The following is a 21,152-nucleotide window of genomic DNA, read 5'->3' on the forward strand; positions in this document are numbered from 1 at the left end:
TACTTTCTCTCATGGAAGACACATTCCTTAAGCAGCATTTTCAGCACACATATGCATCATCCTCGAATCCCTCCCTTTCTTTTATATTCTCTAACCACACAATATCTTACTTACCGATTACTTCTCATTGTTTTTCCACTTGGCCCCATTAAAAAGTTTTAAGTCCTTTCCTATTATGTGCTTCATCCTAGTTTATTAGGTGGGTGGAATGATTTGTTAGGATTATTGTATTTTCACAGAGCAAACCCAACTCCAGTTAGCTAAATAGCATATAATCTTAGAAGGGTGCCTTCAGGTGCTTCTGTAATGTAAATATATTAATGAACTAATTCACACAGCAGCAGTACTTGTTTTGAGAAGTCTATTTAGTCTATGAGCAAGACAACGGGCAGAGGGGAAATCAAGGCAGCCAAACGATGTGGCTGTTCAAGATCATGCCATCAGTTTTCAGTAAAGCTGAAACCAGAACCCCAACCACATTCCATCCGATCCCCTACCTCATACATACTTAGCCATGAACAAACTCATTTATTCCACTGCACATAACTCAAACCCTGGCTGAGTTTGAATCTACCACCTTCAAAAAACAAAGATTTGGTCACTGAGCGATTCATCTCCATCCATTTAAAAACTATCAATTTTCCCCCTCTCCCCTGAGATCCTTGTCAAAGGCCGTACAATTCTCAAGGTCCAGCACTTACAAAAAAGCAAAGAATCATCTAATGAGGGTTTGTGGGTTTCTTCCCTTTAACGAGCAAAGGATTGTAAAAGAATAATCCTTCAGTATTTTTCCAGGGTACACTAACTTTTGCACAGCATGATAGACCTTTAGTACCTCAGTATGTATTATGAATAATTAAAACAGCACATGCCAGGGGAAGAGCTACACTGTGCTCAAAGACAGCAGATTCACTTCTCTACAGCAAAACTGGAGATTATAGGACCAACAGAAAGCATGACCCTCATATTTGACACAGATGCATCCCGCTGTAAGCATCTGAAAGTAGCTACGCTACAAATATTTACCTTGCTCTCAGTCAATTCCATAAATTATTCTACAGAAAACTGCAACTATGCTGTAGCCAAACCAGAATAACTCTGAAAAACCACCTCGGTCTACAATCCACTCTGCAATGGAAAAAAAACATTTAAACAGACCTAAGTGTGCACAGATTTTCTTTTGCACCGAGTTCAGCTAGCAGACTTCACCTTGAAGCAGATGAGGCACCTTCATCCATTACATTCAGCTGAACATAATTCAGGCAGATATCAAGTGATTCCTGTAATAATAAGATATGCTTTAAACTAATTGTAATAAGCGAACAAACACACCAATCGCACAAAAAAAAAAAAGTCCTTCTAGCAGCTCTGGTTAACAGTGTCCCATCTCCAGCACAAAGCAGCTGTGAGAACCATGACCCATACAGCCACCTAACAGGGTAGCGAAGGGACAAGTCTAAAGACAAGAGCCAGACCACCTCATAAGATCACTTCTGGCAGCAGATGCTCACAAAGAGTTTACAGAAGCCCTGCAAGCCATCTCAGTAAGTGTAACACAGTTTACAGGCTGCCAGCCAAAAGAATCATTCATTTCATGCAGTTGTGTAGGAACTTCATTACCAGCTGACCACGTAAATACTGGAATCATATTTAAATTATATACACAGAATTGTTCTAAGTGAAAGGACTGACATCTGAAAGCGCTTTAAGAGCATATGCTTGGATTTTTAAACTGACTGCAGTTTTTAAAGCAGAAAATACACAAAGCCACCTGCGGACACCCTAGTTCTCGCTACTGATTTGAGTCCTGACTTCCCTATTACAGTGAGTGACACTAACACTTCACACTGTACAAAGGATGCTGCAGTATTTAGATGTTAACTGTATCAACAGCTTCAAAGGGACTCCTCTAAGTACTTGAGATTGGGTCATCATTTGTAACAGACTCTCAGCTCTCCTTGAGAAATCTGGTGGCAGCTTCAACCAACACACACATTTTATTAATAAGTTTTCACATATCCTTGATTCCACTTGATGTCCTGTGTCTCACAAGAGATGCAAGGTGTGTAGGTATCTATCCTGTGCTTCCTGAGACATAATCACTAACTCCAAGCACAGGTAACTGTGCTTGAAGCTGGTATACATCAGACCTTCGGCACTTCCAGACCGCCCATTTATGTGCCGATCCAGAGTACTTGAGGCTTTCTGTACAGACCCATTTGCAATGAAAATATTGAACAGTCAGCATATGACCAAAACCAGGTTCTAGGACATTTGTGTTTGTGAGCCTATTACTAAGCTACACACACCTCCCATAATCATAGGCGTTAAGACGATTTCTTTCCCTCCCCTTCAATTTTAAAACAAAAGGATAAGACTGACTGCATTACATGTCTCCAAGCTGCAGAAGGAGAAGTTGTATTACACTAAAAAATTTTGGAGTAAGAACTAAAAACTGTCACTTTCTGCTACTACATGGATGCAAAAATAGGACTGGTATTTTTCACAAGCACGTAATACTTTTGGTTTAAAAAAAAAACCAGTAAATAGGAAAAGTGAGACAACAAATAACTATGACTGTCATACTGTCTTTGGCAGTCTGACTTTCTGGGAATAACAAACTGTGACAGGAGGTCAGTAACAGCATTCTCACATTTTGCTAAGTAAGTTTTGTCTTTCACAAACCAGATGTCACAGACAGCATTTATAACTACTCTTTCTGAAGATTATACTAGCTTATTCTCTTCACTGGAATCCTGTCTTACCACCTATGCTTTTGTTGGTTTCTCTACAGTATTCCTACTTCTGTGAAAGAGTTCTTTAATACTTACAGCTAAGTAGTACCCTAACCGTCACTCTTCTAGTAGCAAATCATTGCAATTAAATAACTTTTACCCAAAACGCAGATTTTCTGCTTCCTTCAAGATGCAGATCATTGGACGGGAGAGCTGCCCCCCAAGACACATGGATAAAATGGAGACATGTCAAGTCTAAATGGGTTAGTTAGTTCTCTTATTATCTTCTAGGCAAGAAGCTTTGATTCACTTTCTCTTCCCCTATTTGCTCTGTTCTGGTTGACACCAAGATCAGAATGTAAAAACATTACCAAACTGTCACTCCAAAGCCACATGTGACAAGAACAACCTCCTTACGTCATCACAAAGAATACTGGCATTTGTGCAAGGGAAAGCAGGGCTCCCCTTCAGTTTGCCAACCGCCATCGCCCCTGGGGCTCTCAGACTCGCTCACCAACAGCCAGTTGCCGACAGCTGAGCAGTTCCACAAAACCTTCCCATGAAAGGGTGAAGTCAAGGTACAAGTGAACGATGGGAGCACATCTGCAAGTCTTGGCTTTTCTGATCACTCCCTGGGAAGGCTTCAACCCAGATCTGTAATTACCTGACTCAAACTAGAGTCAAAAGAAGGTGGGGGGAGATAGCCAACTGTTTCAAAAGATACACTTGAGACAACTTACTGTGTAGAAAACACCAAGAAAACTAGCACAGATAGTTACTCGTCATATGGTTACAGGGGGGTAAATTGCAGGTGGGTCTTTACCAGAATGCAACATTTGCATTGAACATTTGCCATGAAATTACCATTGTTTTGAGTCAAGTTACTCTATCATTACTGCCGAATAACTTAAAGTCAAGTATACAATTAATCCATGTCACCAATGCAGATAATCTGCAAAACATTACAGCCATTTAATTTAGTGTTTTTAAAAGGAGGAGGGGGAAGAGGCAAAAGAAATTATTAGACTTCCAGTAACCAGAAGACAAAGCCTATTAGTCAGAGACAAATAGAGGAAAGGAAGCCAGCGAGATAAGATGCAGACCCCTAGGGAGAAGCAGCCAGAGAGAAGGAGCCCAGTCGGGGAATTCTGATGAAGGCTGTTAAGGGGGTTCCCTTTTATCTTCTTGTTACTACCAAGTCCCTCAAGTGTTTACAGATTGTTCTTCCAGTCTCCAAGACTTCTGGCTACCAATCTTCAGCTCCTTCTTTATTTTTAAGAATGAGGATGAAAGAAAGGGCTGTTTTTCTAACACCCTATGCCTTTATTTTTACAGTCTCTTCTTACACAGAGCAGAGTTTTCCTGTTACATTGACTACTACAGACCCAAGTGCCTAATGGAACAGTAACATTGTTTCTGTGCTTTCCAAGTTCTTACAAACTGCCAGAACCCCACCATGATGGATTTTATAGTGCTCCAAGGCTCTAACTTAAGTTTATCAACACTTCCCCAGAACCAATAAAGAAAACCAAGTGCTACAGCATGGGACGGTTCTGAGCAGTACTGGGGGACTCGCGCTCCTGCCGACTTGCAGCTGTGCATCTCCTTATATCCGAAACCACCTTTACATCATTTTCTGCCATGAAGAAATGCAAGTTTGGAATAGTCATGTCTATCCCCCATTCTTCCACCCCCTTTCCATCTAATTTATACTCCCCTGCCCCAGTACAGGTACACAAAACATACAGGATTTTTTCCTGTTCCTTAAGCTGAACCAAAGCAAGCAGCAGAACCAAGCCTTTTCCTCATCCACACATAAATTTGTCAGAACAAGTCCCTTTGTCTCAGAAGTCTGTCAAACTGTCTGGCAGGCCCTCTTGCTCAATATATACTTCTTTAACTAATTTCAGTGATGGTCTTCCAAAAGAGCTGTTCTTAGTTTTCTCTCAAAGCCACTCCTTCAGTTCATTTGATCACCTTTTTTAAATACAATTCATGCTAAATGGAAGCAAGATGTAATTATGAATGAATTTCCAAGATCAACAAATTATAAGAACTACTGACGCAAATCAGTTAGAATTCGCTATGAACACAACAATGTTCAACTCCAAAACAAAGCAAGAAACTGTGCAGAGAAGGGACCTAACCCAGCCTTAAAGATCCAGGAGCTGATTACAGATCATATTGCAGGCTATCAGTCTCAAGATGAAAGCAATTTCAAAAGCATCACACTGACCAGCCAAGTAATATCAAAGCTGTAAGTTCCCCCATTAATAGCTTTATGAAATTTTTTTAAAGGATTATAATCATTCATGCCTGCATATAACTTGCTATTAGTAAATAATCAGAATTTCAGAAATCATTAGAAGAGCTGATATTTGCAGCAAGTTTGTAAAGCCAGTTTGTACTTTGCAAATCTGAACTAATTCAACACAGATCACAAGCTCTCCTTTTTCTGCTGATGTGCAGAAAATCTTTGCTTTAGACTGCCTGCTGCCTTTCCTGTAAAGGCCATGAAGGTTTTCCACAGACGGCTAACACACACCTGTGTGGGGAAGATTTTAAAGACAAATTACGGAACTGACAAGAACATGAAGTCAGATCTGTTTACTTTCACATGCAACCTTAACCATGGGACTACATTTCCTCTTCTGAAGATTATCTTTTACCAGGGAAACATGCAGCAGTGTTCAGATGCGCTCGAGAAACACCAGTACTCAAGACAGTCTCTCTTTGCATTGCTAGCCCAAATAAAACACTAATACTGTAGTTACATAACAACTGTTTAACAAAGAGGCTCTTAAACAGATAATAAGAACGTGTTTAGAAGAGATGTCTTTTGATCAGCTGTTGTCCCCCAAAAAAGCCAGACCATGCAGCACAACTGCAACTGCCAGTGAGGCCTGCCTCTAAAGGTAAGGCAGTTCTGTGCTTTTTGTTTGTACAGATATACCTCCTTTTTTTCAGAGCACTTAACCTATTACCCCTTTAAATTATGCGGCAGACATTGTCATTTAAGTTACCAGCTGTGGATCAATGCTGTATTCCGATACTTGGCATCAGACTGTTCAGTTATCAATGTAACATTTTGAAGGACAGCGTATCAGCAGTGTTCACTATTTAAAAGATGATCAATGATTCTTTCCAGCAGCCACAGCACTAATAGGAAAGGCATATTCTTTCAAGCAATATTTGCTTGAAACACTGATTATGCAAGTTACGATTTAAGTTGTTTTGAGTGGCTTCTAAGTACCACCATAGCCCGAAAGCGTAAAGTGATTAACACAGATTGCAGCTTTCACGGGAGGGTAAACATACTCAGGAGAGGGACTGAAAGCTCAGACAAGAAAAGTGGCTGTGCAGAGGTGGTACGTTCAGATTACGCGAGCTACCTGGGAAATAAATCGCTCCACATCTTTTCTCTCTGCCTTTTTTCCTGAAAACACCACGAATATACACCTTCTAGCGTTACACGTGTAAAGGCTGGGCCCGAGGAGCGTTTGAACAAAGCAGCTGAATCTCCCCAGCCCTGGCGGGGATGCGGTGCCGCACGCAGAGAGGTGGTTTGTCAAGAAACGGCTGAGGACCCCGCGGAGGGCACGCCACCAAAATAGAAAAATAAGGGGACCCCCCCCCCCCCCCCGGCAGCCACCCAGCACCGCTACCTGGGACACACCAGCTAGTGCCGGGGGGGCTCCCTGCCCGCCCGCCGAGCCGCCTCACCGGCCTGCACGGGGCGAGACCGACCGAACACCACCCGGGGAAGGGTCCCGGACGGGACCGCCCCGCGCCGCGGCACCGGGGGCGGCTCCGGCTCCGGGCCAGGCACGCCGGTACCGGCGGCTGCCAGCCCCGGGAGGGGGGGGGGTGTCGACAGCCGCGGGAGGCCGGGCGGGCTGCGGCTCCGGGCCGCAGGGGGGCGGGGGGGGGGGGGGGGGGGGAAGGGGCCGGCCGTGAGGGGGCAGCGGCGGCGGCGCGGGGCCCCCCGGCGCCCAACCGGCCCTGGCGGGGCTGAGGGGCAGAGCGGCGGCCCCCCGCCACCGCCGAGGCTGCCGGCCGGGCCGGGCCGAGCCCCGCGCCGCTCCCGCTCCCGCCGCCGTCCGCCCGTCCGTCCGTCCGTTCCCCCCCCCCCCCCCCCCGCCCGCGGCGCCCGCAGCCCGGCGCGGACGGGAAGAGACATGGTCCAATTCACTCACCTCCGCGGCTCCCTGCGAGACTGCCTCCCCCTCCCTGCATCACTTCCGGGGGTGAGCAGTCAGTCAGCTGGCGGCGGCGGCGCCGCGTCGTGACGTAACGTGACGCAAGGCGGCGTGCCCGACGCCGCACGCACGGTGAGGGCAAGGGAGGGCGACGGGTCGCCGCCTCCCTCGCCCACCGGAGCGGGGGGACGGGGCCTAGCGGGGCGGGACCGCCGCGCGAAGGCGGGGGAGCGGGGCCTCGGCGCGCTTCTTTCCGAAGGTAAAGCGAGGCGGCGGGGGGCGGGCAAGCGGAGGCGCGGGGGAGGCGGAGGGGAGAGGATGGAGGCTGGGGGGGGGAAGGGGGATGGCGACCCCCTCCGCTTCACGGGTTGGTTCCGCCCGGCCGCGGGGGCAGTGCCGCCCCGGCCGGCAGGGGGCGGAAGGGCGCCCGCGCCTGCAGCGCCCCCCGGCGGCCGGGCGGCTCCGGGCAGCGGCGGGGCGAGGGAGGGGGCGGCCGGCGCCATCTTACCACCGGCACCAGCCCTGCGCGGCGCAGAGGATGCGGAGGAGTGTCAAGTGCCACGGCCAACCTGCTTTCCCCCGCAGTGCCACTGCCTGCCCGGTGCTGCGTGGCCGTGGCCTTCGCCGGGGTAGGCCTGAGCCCCAGAGCGAGGCACGTGGTGGCCTTGGTGCCCAGCCAGTCCCTGTGCCGCCCGACGACGCCAGCGGCCGCAGGAACGGCTGCGGAGGTGGTGTGGAGAAGGTCGTGTGCGTAATGAGTCCCGAACCTCTCGCCTGGGCCTGCAGTTGGTGCTGACCTGGAGCTCATGTCAGGGAGACGTCCTCCCATCCCGTCACCGCCAGGTCTGAGGGTCCTCTCCCCACGGAAACCGGGAGAAGACTCGGGGGCAGATAGCGCGGCACTTCCCCGGCGCTGTGTTCCGCTGCCCTTGTGCCGTCTGTGAGGCAGGAGGTCCCAAAGGCTGATCCATACACCATTCAGGAGAGTCTAGTGCAAATAACTGTGGGAGGCTTTGTTGGCAAAACTCCCGAATTCGAATGGGATTCACACACTTGATTTCCAAAAAACAAATCTTTTTTCGATATATGCCCTGCTGTAGTTCTCAAATAGTGACTAAAAATCTATTAATGTCCTGGGACTGAAGCGTTTGGAAACTGCAGCAGAGGGTTTATGAAATGAGTTATATTAATGACCCACAGAATGAAGTAAGAAAAGGGCAAGGGAGGATTGTTTCTCTGCTAGCATTAATATTTATACCTGATCTCCGGTTTGGGAGCACTTCCAATGCTGGGAAATACTTCTATTCATGCATTCAGTTGCATTTGGCTCCAAGCCAAGGTATGAATAAGGTGCATAAATCCGTATGGGGTTTTGTGTCCATGTTGTTATATTTCTGTATGCTTCTATATTATATAAGTAAGGCCATCCAAGGATAGCTGAGACTTCATTTTCTCTGCTAAATTTGTTGCACTGCATTAAACCTCTTCCTATGCTTGTAACTAATAGAGAACTAAACACAAAGGAGGAGAAAACGGTTCTAAATGTATGAAAGCATGAGTGACAGGGCTGCACAAGACCAGGGACAAGTTCATGTTTGCATTAGAGTTTACCTGGAAACTGCATGCTTTTCAGGAGAAAGCTAAGAAATATTTAAAGCCATGTTTTTTTTGTTTTCCCTCCTCCTCTCCACAGTCTAAGTCAGCATTTCTGTTCTTCCTGAGACTACCACAGCACAAGAGGCACTCCCAGAGCAAGAGTCTATATGTCCTACTAAAACCAGATAATGCCTCGACCACCTCAGACTAACAAAATGAAAACTCTGTGATCAAAAGGTTCTAGTTGTTTCCACTTCCATTTATTCGAATGAAGAGAATGTTGCAGAATCCTCATTTTCAGCAATTTCACTTATTTGAAATTACATAGGAAAACCAGTGATAAACCCAAGTCCTTGCTTTTACTATTTAATTACATTCTCTTTGCATGCAGTTTCCTTTTTATGATCAAAAGACTGCTCCATATGTAAGAGAAAGCTTAAAAGAGATCCAAGTTCAGCCAGAAATCTGAGGCATGAATAGAATGGCAGAGCTCTCATCCCAGCTGATGAACAGTCTAAGTACAAAGACTTAGGCTGGTTCCAAAGTGTCGATCGGCGTTTCAGGTCAGGGTTTCAGATCGCTTCAATTTGCCAGCAGAAATCTACCGGCATGACAAAAATCTAAAACCATGTGAAAGTCACCTTCCTTTCAGATATCATTACTGAATAACTTGATTCAGTAACTTGGTTCTTTTTCACCAAATCTGCATAATTTATGATTGCACCTTGTAGATGGAAACAGTTAGAAATACTTGGCGTCAAATTAATCCTTGATGGAAATGTATTGAAATTTACGGGCTTGCATCACTGGTAGAAATGAGGATGTAACACCATCATGGAAGAATATGATCTTTCATTTTAGTTTGTTTTTCACCATGTGGAGATGGAATATTGTAGCTGTGATTGAAGCTTTGCTGTGATTTGGTTTTGGCTGAATCTTAAAAAAACAAAGTATGAATGTTCAATCAAGAATGAAAATCAAATGAAGTTTTCACTTTGCTAGTACATACTGCAGCCACATGTGGTCGGTGTTTGCAGAGTACTAGCTGTCACAGGCCACTAAGTCATTGATTTGAGTAAAAGAAGATAAAATTACATTTGTGGAAACTGGATTTTGAAATTTAATATCACTGGAAGGCATATGACGTGCCCAGCTATCACAGGAATCTGTGGCCTCTTCTCTTCTCCCTGTGCCACAGGAACTCGTCGTTTCAGTTGTTGTCCATCAGGGAAGTGATAGACCAAATTCATTGCTGCCTTAAGAACCACAGACTCATTTTGGCAGACTTGCACAGAAGATGAGTATGGATTACTGACCTCTAGTTGCTGTGGATAGCTGTGAAAGGAATGATTGATTATCTGTTGCATTAGCAGCAGGAGAGAGACTGCAGGTCACTCTTTAGCTAAGTGATATAATTTAGCTCTTAAAAAAAAAAAAAGAAAAAAAGCGCCAGATATGCACAGTTTTTTGCATCTCTTTAAATAAACATTAGCCAAAGAGTGCGTTTGAAATTATGAGATACAGATTGTCATACAGGCTGTAGCTGATGATGTTCCATACTATAATGTTGATACACTATGCTTTTGAGTTATGTCATTTATTTCCATAACAGAAATGTGATCATAGCTTGATTCAGAAGGCAATCAGCCCAGCAGTTTGTCATTGCGTCTTTAGGACTCCTCGCCAGTAGCAAACCAGCTGTCAAACAGAAGTTGTGTTGCTCCTAAATAAAACATTTTACATCTGAGAAGTTCAGAGCCACTTTTCCAAATTATTTCACGATGAGTTCTGTTCCCCACCGTCTCCTCCCCTGAGCAAATACGGTTTCAGCATCAGCATTAAGCGTGCGTTACTAATGCGTGCCCTAGTTAGCTGGGATGTAAAAGAAGAGATCTATTGTTTTAAAATATCCTTTTTTTCCCCATGGGCTATTACTTTCACCCTTTGTTTCCTAAGATCCTCTGTGTACTCACTGCTGGCAGATTTTATGTTTAAAGTGAGTAGCTAATGCTTCACTTGAAAAGAAAGGATGAAATAAAATAGACTTACAACTTGAGCAAAGGAGGAGAGTGCTGGACACGCATTCTTAGCCAAGCATCCCTCACTGGGAAGCAGCTGTAATTTAGCTGTTCATATATAAGTAGTCAGTCTCCATGCAGCTCGCTTTCTGTCCTAACTTTGCTTTGACAGTGCAGTATCGGGGTTGCTTTACTGTGCAGTTGATATTCCTTTCCTTATTTTTATGTAAACTTTTAATTTCTAAACAAACCTGCAAGTAGCAAAAGACAAATGGTGTTTCACTGATTATTCAGATTAATTGAACTTTTGGGTGAACCATCTAAAAATCCAAAGGAATGTGTATTTGTTTCTGAAAGAAAAACTTGTTATTACATTTTATAGTCTAAATGATTATTTGTTTTAATTAACAATGAAAAAAGTTTGCGTCTTCATCATGCAGTAACTCATTAACTGCTCAAGCCTCCTTTGCAAGTTTGGATACAATAGGATATTTCATGTGCTTGATCTGCATGTTGATAACAGGGGTTTGCATGTAGATCAAAAGAATGATATAACCCTGCATTGTCAGAACCCTGCCACAGCATCCAGCAAATGCTTATTTGGAAGGCAACGCTTGGCTTCCCTCCAAAGGCTTAATTCTAACAATCAGCTCAAAACCAGCCTGCAACCTACCACTTTTGCCATTGATATGTTTGTGCGTACAGACCTACCTTTGACCTCTCCCGGTTTGTTTTGTTGCAGTAAACACCTGAAATTTGCCCAGCTAATACAATAGCCCTGTACTTTTTGACAAAAACGCCTGTGGTTAACCTCTGTGGGCTGCATTCTGCAATGAAATGAAGGGTGGTAGAAGTTAAACAATGGGTGTGACTACCACAAGATGAGTGTTAGTGGGAAAGTGGTGTAACATCCACTTAGCATTCCAGAGATGTGAAATATAATTATGATTTAAATGCCAAAGATGTAAGTTGCAAGATGAGTAATTACAAGGACATGAAAGCCTCCCTTATCTTCCTTTCTGTCCCACTCAGAATCATTTTGCACACCCACAAAACTAATACAAGTAGTGTCACTTGATGAAATTACACCTGATAAATGACTTGTACCGTCACTTACATTTCTGTAGGTGTGGGCTCTGTTTATACCAAAGAAAAAAACTCCAATCTCATTTACAACATTTTAAGTTGGAAGTAATTTTGCTCACGGTGGAATTATTCCCTATTTACACTCCCACTCGGATCAGAATCTGACCCAGGCTTTGAATTTTGTCCTATTTGCTCTCATCCTTCCCTGTGATAGATGGCGTTCCCCTGTCTGTGAAGGGCTCCTCACCCCTTCATTTATGTATCTTTGCAGAAATACTTTATGAGCAGGTCTGCAACACTAGAAATTGTTGACTAAATGAGCCACAGGAGCAGCTGGTTGCTGAGTATATTTGAAAAGCTGCTTAATATCTTTTACATCATCTAGCATATGTGGGAAGGAGAGCAATAATGCAAAAGTGCAGCCCGTGCCTAGACGAGGGGCTACACGGTTCCAACACCGAGAAATTAAAGAAAGAAAAAATAAGTTCTAGGTGGGGGAGCGGAAACAACTAGTGGGGGAAAAAAAATTGTTCGTTCTAAACTTTTAAACAAAATCTTTATAAACAGATTCGCAGTATGTTAAAATCCCAAAGCAACAGGTACGATTACAGCTCTGAGCAAAGGGCATGCACTGTCCCAAGTTGTGGTCCTGGAAATTGTCTGATGCATAAATCAGAATTTAAACTTGTGTTTTAAAGACTTTTTCCCCTGACATTATTCCTCTCATTTTCTTTATGGATTACATGAAAACCTAAGCTGAAGCTGAAGTACCTAAGCACTTCTAGTGCAGTACCTTTTATTAGCTGTCAGCAGGGAACAAAGAGCATTACCAGCTCCACCGGAGGTGACACCTTCCAATAAAAGCAGAGGGGAGAGGCCAGGAGGGGCTAGAGGTGAGAACATGATTTGGGACTCAGCTTGTGCTAGGTCAGCCCTTGTAATTGGACTGTTTATTTTCTGTGCAAAATATGTACTTGACAGAGGGAAGCAATGATTTTTGAGATACACGTACATGCGTAGCTTCATGTACAACGCATTTTATTGCCTGAAATGGAGCTGTAGAGTGAATAAAGTGAAGCAATTATTCCAAAGTGTTTGACGAGCTGGGACTACCTAGCTATTTTATTGTGGATATTTGTTTCCCAGAAATACCATAAACATTTACTAGAAATATCTGCTGGGTGGGAAGAACCATTTTTATATTTGGGGAAAAATATATGATTGGTTAAACATTTTAAAATACAAATAGCAAAATTAAAATGTTCTCTCTTAAGAATCAGAGAAAAAGTTTTACATCTGTACTTCTTAAGATCCCTGACAGTTCATGAAACAACAAAAAGTCTTTAGATCACAGCAACAGTTAAGGCAAAAAAGGCTAGGGCTTAGGAGTTTGGGATTTTTTAGCAAAAAGAACTACGGGCCAAATCCTGTCTTCAGGTTAGCATCTGTAATTCTGACTTTGGTGAGGAAAAGATGGTGTGACTGAAGCCACAGCAGAACCGTACTGAAATGTTAGCAAAGGTCAGCTGCTGTGTTGGCGGCAGCCACCTGAGAACTGTATGGCCCGAGAAGGCTTTGGTTCAAAACCCTCTTCTGCTCTCCGCAATAAGAGGAATTGCCACAGACTGCAAGGAGATGAATGATAGCCACATTGCCAAACTTTCCACAGTAGTTTGGGTGCATGCATTAGGGAGCAGCTTTTCCTCTACCACCGGGCAGGAGAGTGCTCCCACCCGAGGGCAGTTCAGGCTGTCTGAATTACCCTGCTCCAAACTGTCCTCCGGAGGAGCTATTCCCAGCGCACAGGTCTGATTTCAGGGTAGATTCAGCCGCAGTAACTAGAGCTCCAGGTTGGCAAATGGATCCTGAGAGTCAGATAATGTCCCGTCCCTGACACTTGTTCCTCATTACGTCCATATACTTACTTCGCAGTGCTGCTGCATCTTCCTTTTGGACAGGAAGGTACCTTCAACAGTTGCGGTGTCCCTAAAGCCGAAGACTTTGCTTCTGCAAATCTAATCCATGTCAGAAGTGTTGTTATTCCTGCAGTGGATTTGTCTCAGGGATATTTGTGGTCTAGCATGAAATAGTGTCACCACTTACATGATAAAATACTCATTTACATAGAATAAGAATAGGATTTCATTCTTGAATTCTGACAAAGATTCTTGTCGCACCTGGAGGCTGATTCAGTGGGCTCAGCAGGTACACAGCTCTCTGAAAATCAAGACATTCAGGACTTTCCTAAATCCACAGTTAGTCTGCCTCTCCTGCAGTGCTTAGATAAAACAGCTTTCATCACCTTTTCATCACATCAAACTCCAGCTGAATCATTACTACTACATACTATAGTGGTATCACAGATAAGCGTCTCAGCCTCTGAAACCTATACTGGTTTTCAGCAATATCATGCTGTTTTATCATGTATTTTATTCACAGATTTCAAGATGCTTTGCAAAGATAGGGTCAGCATTGATACCACAGTTTCACAGGAAGGGGGAAGCTATGAGTTTTGGTGACTTGCCCAATTTCTGTTGCAAAATAGCCGTGAAACACAACCCGAGCATTCTTGTACCAGGCTTGTGATTCAGCAAAGCACTAAAGCAAGTGTTTAACTTCGAGCAAGAGCTCAAGCTGTTTGAATGGAGACAGATTTAAGTATCAGTTTAAATACTTTGCTGGACTGGGTCTGCAGCTTTCAACAGCTAATTATTGTTTACAGCTATTTCAGTTTTTTTCATATAGCTCAGCGTATCTTTAGATGATGGAAATATTTTTAAACTAATTCAATTGTGTGAAAAAGCGTACTGCTTGCTGACCTTTTAGCAACTCAAATGTTCATACATATGTTTGGGGTTTTGTGTTGCTTTTTTAGATGACACCAATTACTCGACAAGAAGTGCTTGGCCTTTACCGCAAGATATTCAAAATAGCCAAAAAATGGCAATCGGCATCAGGACAGATGGAAGAAACTATTAAAGAGAAAGAGTACATTAAAAATGAAGCCAAAACACTATTCCGAAAAAACAAAAATGTGAGTGTCCTTACAGTTTTGAATTTCTGAATGATTCTCCTCTCTCTCTTTGTACTGCCTCAGTGATGGGATGCTACGATATAAGAGTTGATTTCCCAAAATTCCATTCACCTTAAATGCTAGTGTATTTGGGTTATAGTTTAAATTTCACCCCTGAAACAGTAATAAGAAAACTCAAACCATTTCAGCTGTTCATTAACTACTGTAGAAGTCTAAAAGATCTAGAGCTTTCACTAAAAAAATGCCAAGAAATAACTGAATTCCAAAGATACTGCCTAAGTAATTGAAGCAGCTTTTGATCTTTTAGAAAGCTAGCTAAGTGTATCATTACCCATGCAATGGCAAACAGAGCTCAGCAGCTTCTTATGCTTCTTTTTTTCTTTTCAAAGCAGCAATTACTGGCACTTCTTTTAAAAGAAGCACTTTAATTTTTTTCCTAAGAAAGAAATTTCAAACCCCATTTGAAAGGGGTGATACAGACTCCTTGGTAATCGAAGGTCCTTCTTGTAATTCAAGATCACAATACTTATATCCCATTTTGGTCTGGGACTAAAATGAAGTAATGCAAAATCAAGAAATGAATTTAAATCACAATTTACACTACACTTCTGACTTCAAAAGGATTTTCTGGATAGGATGATAACAGAATGTAGACCAAGGAGTCTCCTCCCTTTCTCCTCTAGCTACCTTGCAGAGTGACAAATGGGTGAGTGATTTTTTTCATGGATTTATTAGTAGTTTACACGTGTATTGTCTTTTTTACAGAGAAAATACCATGTTTGGGTAAAAATCTCCTATAGCCTCAGTCATGACACCCTCTGGGCCTTAATATCCAGTGCTGTCAAGCCCAGAACTGTTGAGTCAAGGCAAATACTAACGTTACCTTTTATGGATGTGAAAAATACAATCATTTGATCTTTGGGATTGCCAAAAAAAGCTAAAGAACGTCATGTGCCTGTGCATCATTTACACTTGAGCTTCCAATTGCTAATTGCTGTACTTGTAGAAAACATTTGTTTGTATGATCTTAGGTAACAGATCCAAAGTTGATTAAGCAGTATATAGAAGAATGTGAGGCAAGAATAGAAATTGGACTTCACTATAACATCCCGTACCCGCGACCTGTGAGTATAAATCTCGTCAAAGCCTAAGTGGAGTTGCATGAGCTAAACTCCCAAGGCCTATGAATGTTCAGGCACTCTTGTCTGACCAATGAATGTAGAAAAAGATGGTAACGGAATCAAATCTGTTAATCTTTCCACATAATAAGAGAACAAGAGAATAAAAATACTTAATTCCATCTGCCATAGATACACTAATTTTCATAGCTTAAATTACTGGTAACTGTTCTCCCAGTCATAAATCAGGTCTTATAATACACCTGCCTATGTTGCTGCTTCTTTTCCCCTGTTCCTAGAGAAAAACATGACCAAGATTACTGAATTGCTGGAAGTTGCAGCAGTGTCTTCTGTTGCACCATTCAATACAGTTCCCTCACCGCCCAGACACTTCTGTTGATAGTACTTTATGCTGCCTCCCACAGAGACTTCCTCTCTAGTCCTGTTGATTAGTTTATATATTCACATCTGTAGTTTCCTTATCAAGGCAGTCATGGTCAAAATGAAATTGTATCTTCATCCGATGCTTGCCTAGAATATGGTCACTGTTAGCATCTCTTTCACATACAGCTGCTTCTTTTTCTCCAGTATACAGAATAACAATGCACATCTGGCAAACAACGCTTCTAGAAATGGGCTTAAAATGTATGCTCTCCTGTGGCTTCAAAATCCCAAAGGATCAGTCTTAGATCAACTCTCTCAGACAAACTGGATGATCGTTGTTTTTCAGATTCTAGAAATCTCTATTGCTGCTTTAGTCAGTGCTTTTACTACTATTTGCACCTAAACAGCTATCTTATAGGATGACAGCCTCAGCAACAATAACATCTGACTGCTAACACCTACATTTTTCAATCACTTAGGGGGGATATAGCTGCATGACTCCCACCAACAGTCTTATGAAATATAAAGACTTTGTCAATCAAAGGACGAGCCTGTCACCTATTGCTCCTCCTGCTTGTGGAGTCAATGAAATTGATTGTGCATTTTAATATGGTATATATAATCATGACAATAAGAAGGCAGTCGTTCAATACAAACAGTTTGGGAGTATTTTGTGATTTGTTAGGTAGGTATGAATAAAGCACACAGTGCTTTAAGACATCTACTCAGGAATTTTTAGGGTTTTCGAGGTCTTGGTGTTCTGGAACATTGTCAGCGGTCCTGTTTCAAAAAGTATTTTATCATTACAGTCTGATATCACGCTACAAAATAAGGTTACTAAAGCTTAAATTATATAGGATTTTAATAAACACAACATTTAGGGCCTGAAAGTTACACCACTAATGACTCCTCAGAGAACGCTCCTCTTAGAAATCTGATAACCTGGTTTGAGACGGTGCAGTTGCCCTCTCCAAAGTGTGAAGAAATTATTTAAAACTCAGTGAAACCTAGTCTGTATATATGCCTTGTTTTTCTTGTAGCTTCTCAATTTGCACCTAACTGGTGGGATTTTCTTTTCCAGATCCATCTGCCTCCTATGGGTCTTGCCCATAAACAAGGCCGTACATTGCGACACCAGGAAAAGTTAAGGAAGATTTCTAAGCCAATATACCTGAAATCCCATGATGAAGTTTCATAACCCATGATTTACGCTGTGATATGTAATCACATCATTTAAGCTGTGGACTGCAATCCAGGTGATTTGTGTGCACAACTGTGAATGAAGTTGTTTTGGTCACTTGCTCACATATTTCCTGAGACCAAAAAGCTAACTGATGCATTGCATATGATGCATAAGGTTGGTCTAGTATTTATTACATTTCAACCACTGACTCACCAATAAAAGTAACGCTTTTCAAAGAGTGAGGTATGATACGAAGATCACTTTGACATCAGGACAAATTACAGCAGGTTTTCAAACTCCATTAATCTATAGCAGGGTTCTCTGGTGGTTTGAGGGTTATATATGCCCAATTGTGGTTCAAGGCAGTGCCTTGTGTAAGGGTCAGCAAAAATCAGGGAAGTCCAGGAGAATCAAGCAGACGCAGTGCCTCCAAAGCTTCCGCATGCATAGTGACTCCATCATGCAGCTGCACTTCTTCCTCTCTTGTCCCTGCTCTGCCTGTTGTCCCTGGAGAAACGTTCCAGTTTCATACTATCCTTAATGGTGAAGTATTGTTTCTAAACAGACAGTAGCACAGAGACAGCAGAAATGCCACCACTCCTTTTTCCTTTTTGCAAACTGCAGAGGAGTGGCCTAGAGCCTCTATGTCAGCTTTTTTTTCCCCCCTTCCTTTGGAGAGGGTGTGGATGTGAAATGCAAAGTTTGGAATGCCGTTACACAACTCAGAGTAAAACATTCCAGTGCTGGGTTCCTCAGGTTTCCATGTATGGACTAACTGAAAGCTCTCCCTTCAGGGTATCACTATGGGAGCAAGCTTAAGATGCTTTGATTGTCTTCACTGGGCATTTTTACACGGTTAGCTTTTCAACATAATCAGCACACTGCCTCTCTCAACAATTATTTATTTCAGTGTTAGGTTTTAACTCTTATATTACGGTGTCGTGGTTTAACCCTAGCCAGCAGCTAAGCACCTTGCAGTCACTCAATCACTTTCCCTCCCCGCAGTGGGATGGGGGAGAGAATCAGGGGGAAAAAAGTAAAACCCATGGGTTGAGATAAGAACAGTTTAATAGAACAGAAAGGAAGACAATAATAAGGATAATAACAACAATAATAAAATTACAATAATAATAATAAAAGAATTGGAATATACAAAACAAGTGATGCACACTGCAGTTGCTCACCACTTGCCGACTGATGCCCAGTTAGTTCCTGAGCAGCGATCCACCACCCCAGGCCAACTCCCCCCAGTTTATATACTGGGCATGACATCACATGGTATGGAATACCCCTTTGGCCAGTTTGGGTCAGCTGTCCTGGCTGTGTCCCCTCCCAACTTCTTGTGCCCCTCCAGCCTTCTTGCTGGCTGGGCATGAGAAGATGAAAAATCCTTGACTTAGTCTAAACACTACTTGGCAACAACTGAAAACATCAAGTGTGTTATCAGCATTATTCTTATACTAAATCCAAAACATAATGCTATACCAGCCACTAGAAAGAAAATTAACTCTATCCCAGCTGAAACCAGGACATACGGACAGACCCCTAACTTTATTAAAAGAAAGTATCTACCACTATCTCCTCAGTCTTTTAATTTCAAGGGGTATTTCTGTTTTGCCGGTGCCTCATGAATGGAAGTGAAACAAAATTAATTTCCCCCTCACTGGCCACCAATCGTTTTGGCTCCTTTTCAGTCGTCTGGCTTTACCAGGCTGTTTACAAATTCTCTTCAGGAAAGTTAGGGGAACCTTCTGTCCTTCAGACTAGAAGTACCAATGAGACCAAGCTGTGGACAAGAGCCACACTGTACTAGGAGACTACGTAAGCACAGCCCACAGCTGCTTTAAGGACAGAGGGTGTATGTAAGCAGCAACCTATTCCAGCCAGAAGTTAATGGTGGCAAAAAAGCAAATTTGAAAAATGCAGTGTGTATTATTTCCTATTAAAGCGGGCAAAACCAATGAAATCTCATTTTCTGAGCTCTCCAACTCCTAAACTCTCCAAGCCCTAATAGACAAGGGCAAATAAATATTCTTGTCTACCTTAAAAATAAGCTAAAACCAGTCATGTGCAGAACAGAATGACAGTTCCTCCCCCAAGAATGTACTTGCAAGAGTGAAAAAAATACAAGCAGATGAGAAAGTACAAGGAAACAATGAGAAGAGCAAGTCAGCATGACAGGTACTGGCTAGCCCAATTTCTCACTACCCTTTATGGCTCCAGTCCACAAAGGTATCTATTCCCATATAATTATTTCCTGGGAATGCCTCGTGTGGGAAGTAACATGTAAAATGCCATTGTTCTGCCTGTCAGTGAGAGCTTTGCAAATTTACTGCTGCCAGGAAGACACAAAACAAAACTCCTTTAGCCTAGGAAAAGGGGGATGGAGTAAAGACAATAAAAAATAACATGATTATGCACACTGCTTAATCCTTTGTTGAAAGAAGTCCAAATACAGTCTTTTCCTATCCTCATTCTCATACGCCAGTGTAGACATGTGTCAACTTTGAGCCAAACCAAAATGTGCAGAGACAAGGGTTTTGAATGGAAGCTTTGTCATTAAACTATCATTTGAATCTTTTTATTTGTTAAAATTGATGTGGCTATTGAAGGTACTGATACTGTTACTCATCAGGTGAATAAACAGGTATGTAAATGAGCGGTCTAAATTTACTGTCTGTATTATAGTCACAACTCTTTCCTGAGTACATATTGTAAGATGTAGATTATTTCAAAAGAACATCCCTAAAATTACAGATGATTTACACCAAATTGAAATAACAATATGAGTTTGAGTTTATTTCTGAAGGGAAATATAAATAAGCAATTTTAAAAAGGCTCAAGTAGCCTTAAGTAACTCAAATGAGTATCCACTTGCTTAACTGAAAAGCCAGTAATTTGAACTGCAGTAACAGCATCACATTATTTGAGATGCTTTAAAATGCTAGATAGCCCATTAATTTTTCAAAATAAGTGTTTGAGAAATTATTAACTAGTGCCCGATTCTCATTACTTTCCAGCACCAGAAGGCAAAGACTGAAATTTATTAAAACCTTAGGCTGTTCAGCTAAAGGAAGGATTAGATTAGCTCTTTTGTCAAGTCTGGAGAGCAAAACCCTTCTTTCACAGCTTAAGTTAAACTCTATGGAAAAGACATTCTGCCTTAAATGGAGTCCTTTGGTTTTGAAAGTCAAACTGGCAAACTACCATTTTGAGAGAGTTTCATTAAAAAAATTTCATCAGCAACTCAGTCCAGCGGGTAGGCAGACATCTCAACTGCTACTCATTGTATTAAATTCCAAGGACCGTATAACGTCTGTCAAGAAGTATCCCAGTGATGGTGCAACATGTCATTCCTACACATTAATTTTACTTGCAAAAAGATGTTGTCCTCAAATGCCTCCGAGTTCTCCAGAGTTTGTAATGCACTGGATTCAACCAGTGTACACTCTGTCCTTGTACTTCCTTAACTTTCTCTTACTCCCCTTCCGGTAAATAGTATCTCTTTTGAATTTATCACACTAGTAAGGAGATGCTTTAGAATAATTTAGAATAAAAAGATGACAACTTTATATTCTTTAGAAACAAAAATCCTGAGTCAGTTGCATGAACTCTCCTGCAAGCTAACCAGTAGGCAATGCAGTAGTAATTTGTTGACACAATATCTGGCACCGAGTATCTAAATAACACCTCCTCTCTGGAAATTCTGTCCTTAACTTCATCATTAGTAAGGTTGTAATTTATGAAGCCATGCGCTTATGAAACCAAATTTAACACTAAGATTAGCAAGCACACAATC

General features: G+C 42.5%; 2 protein-coding genes across 11 annotated transcripts in view; one reads left to right on the forward strand and one right to left on the reverse strand.

The window, feature by feature from the left end:
* Positions 1-7,040, reverse strand: part of DCUN1D3 (defective in cullin neddylation 1 domain containing 3) — a 28,544-nt gene extending 21,504 nt beyond the window's left edge. For 2 of the 3 annotated variants that reach the window (XR_007504529.1, XM_049791252.1), the window contains exon 1: positions 6,932-7,040. The gene's annotated coding sequence lies outside the window, so the exon portion shown is untranslated. Of the gene's footprint in view, positions 1-6,127; positions 6,302-6,931 lie in introns of those variants that run through there. The other variant, XM_049791254.1, reaches the window with a different exon arrangement.
* A 6-nt stretch (positions 7,041-7,046) lies between these two features.
* Positions 7,047-21,152, forward strand: part of LYRM1 (LYR motif containing 1) — a 28,766-nt gene continuing 14,660 nt past the window's right edge. For 5 of the 8 annotated variants that reach the window (XR_007504532.1, XR_007504536.1, XR_007504533.1 and 2 more), the window contains exons 1-4: positions 7,047-7,193; positions 14,510-14,668; positions 15,700-15,792; positions 17,252-17,426. Coding sequence is in view for 1 of the 8 variants with exons in the window: in XM_049791256.1 (XP_049647213.1) it covers positions 14,510-14,668; positions 15,700-15,792; positions 17,252-17,368 (369 nt within the window). In the remaining 7 variants the exon portion in view is untranslated. Of the gene's footprint in view, positions 7,194-12,418; positions 12,528-14,509; positions 14,669-15,699; positions 15,793-17,251; positions 20,257-21,152 lie in introns of those variants that run through there. The other 3 variants (XR_007504530.1, XM_049791256.1, XR_007504535.1) reach the window with 3 other exon arrangements.

The sequence above is a fragment of the Accipiter gentilis genome, chromosome 33 (genome assembly GCF_929443795.1).
Source record: "Accipiter gentilis chromosome 33, bAccGen1.1, whole genome shotgun sequence".
In the NCBI taxonomy this organism is placed as follows: Eukaryota; Metazoa; Chordata; class Aves; order Accipitriformes; family Accipitridae; genus Astur; species Astur gentilis.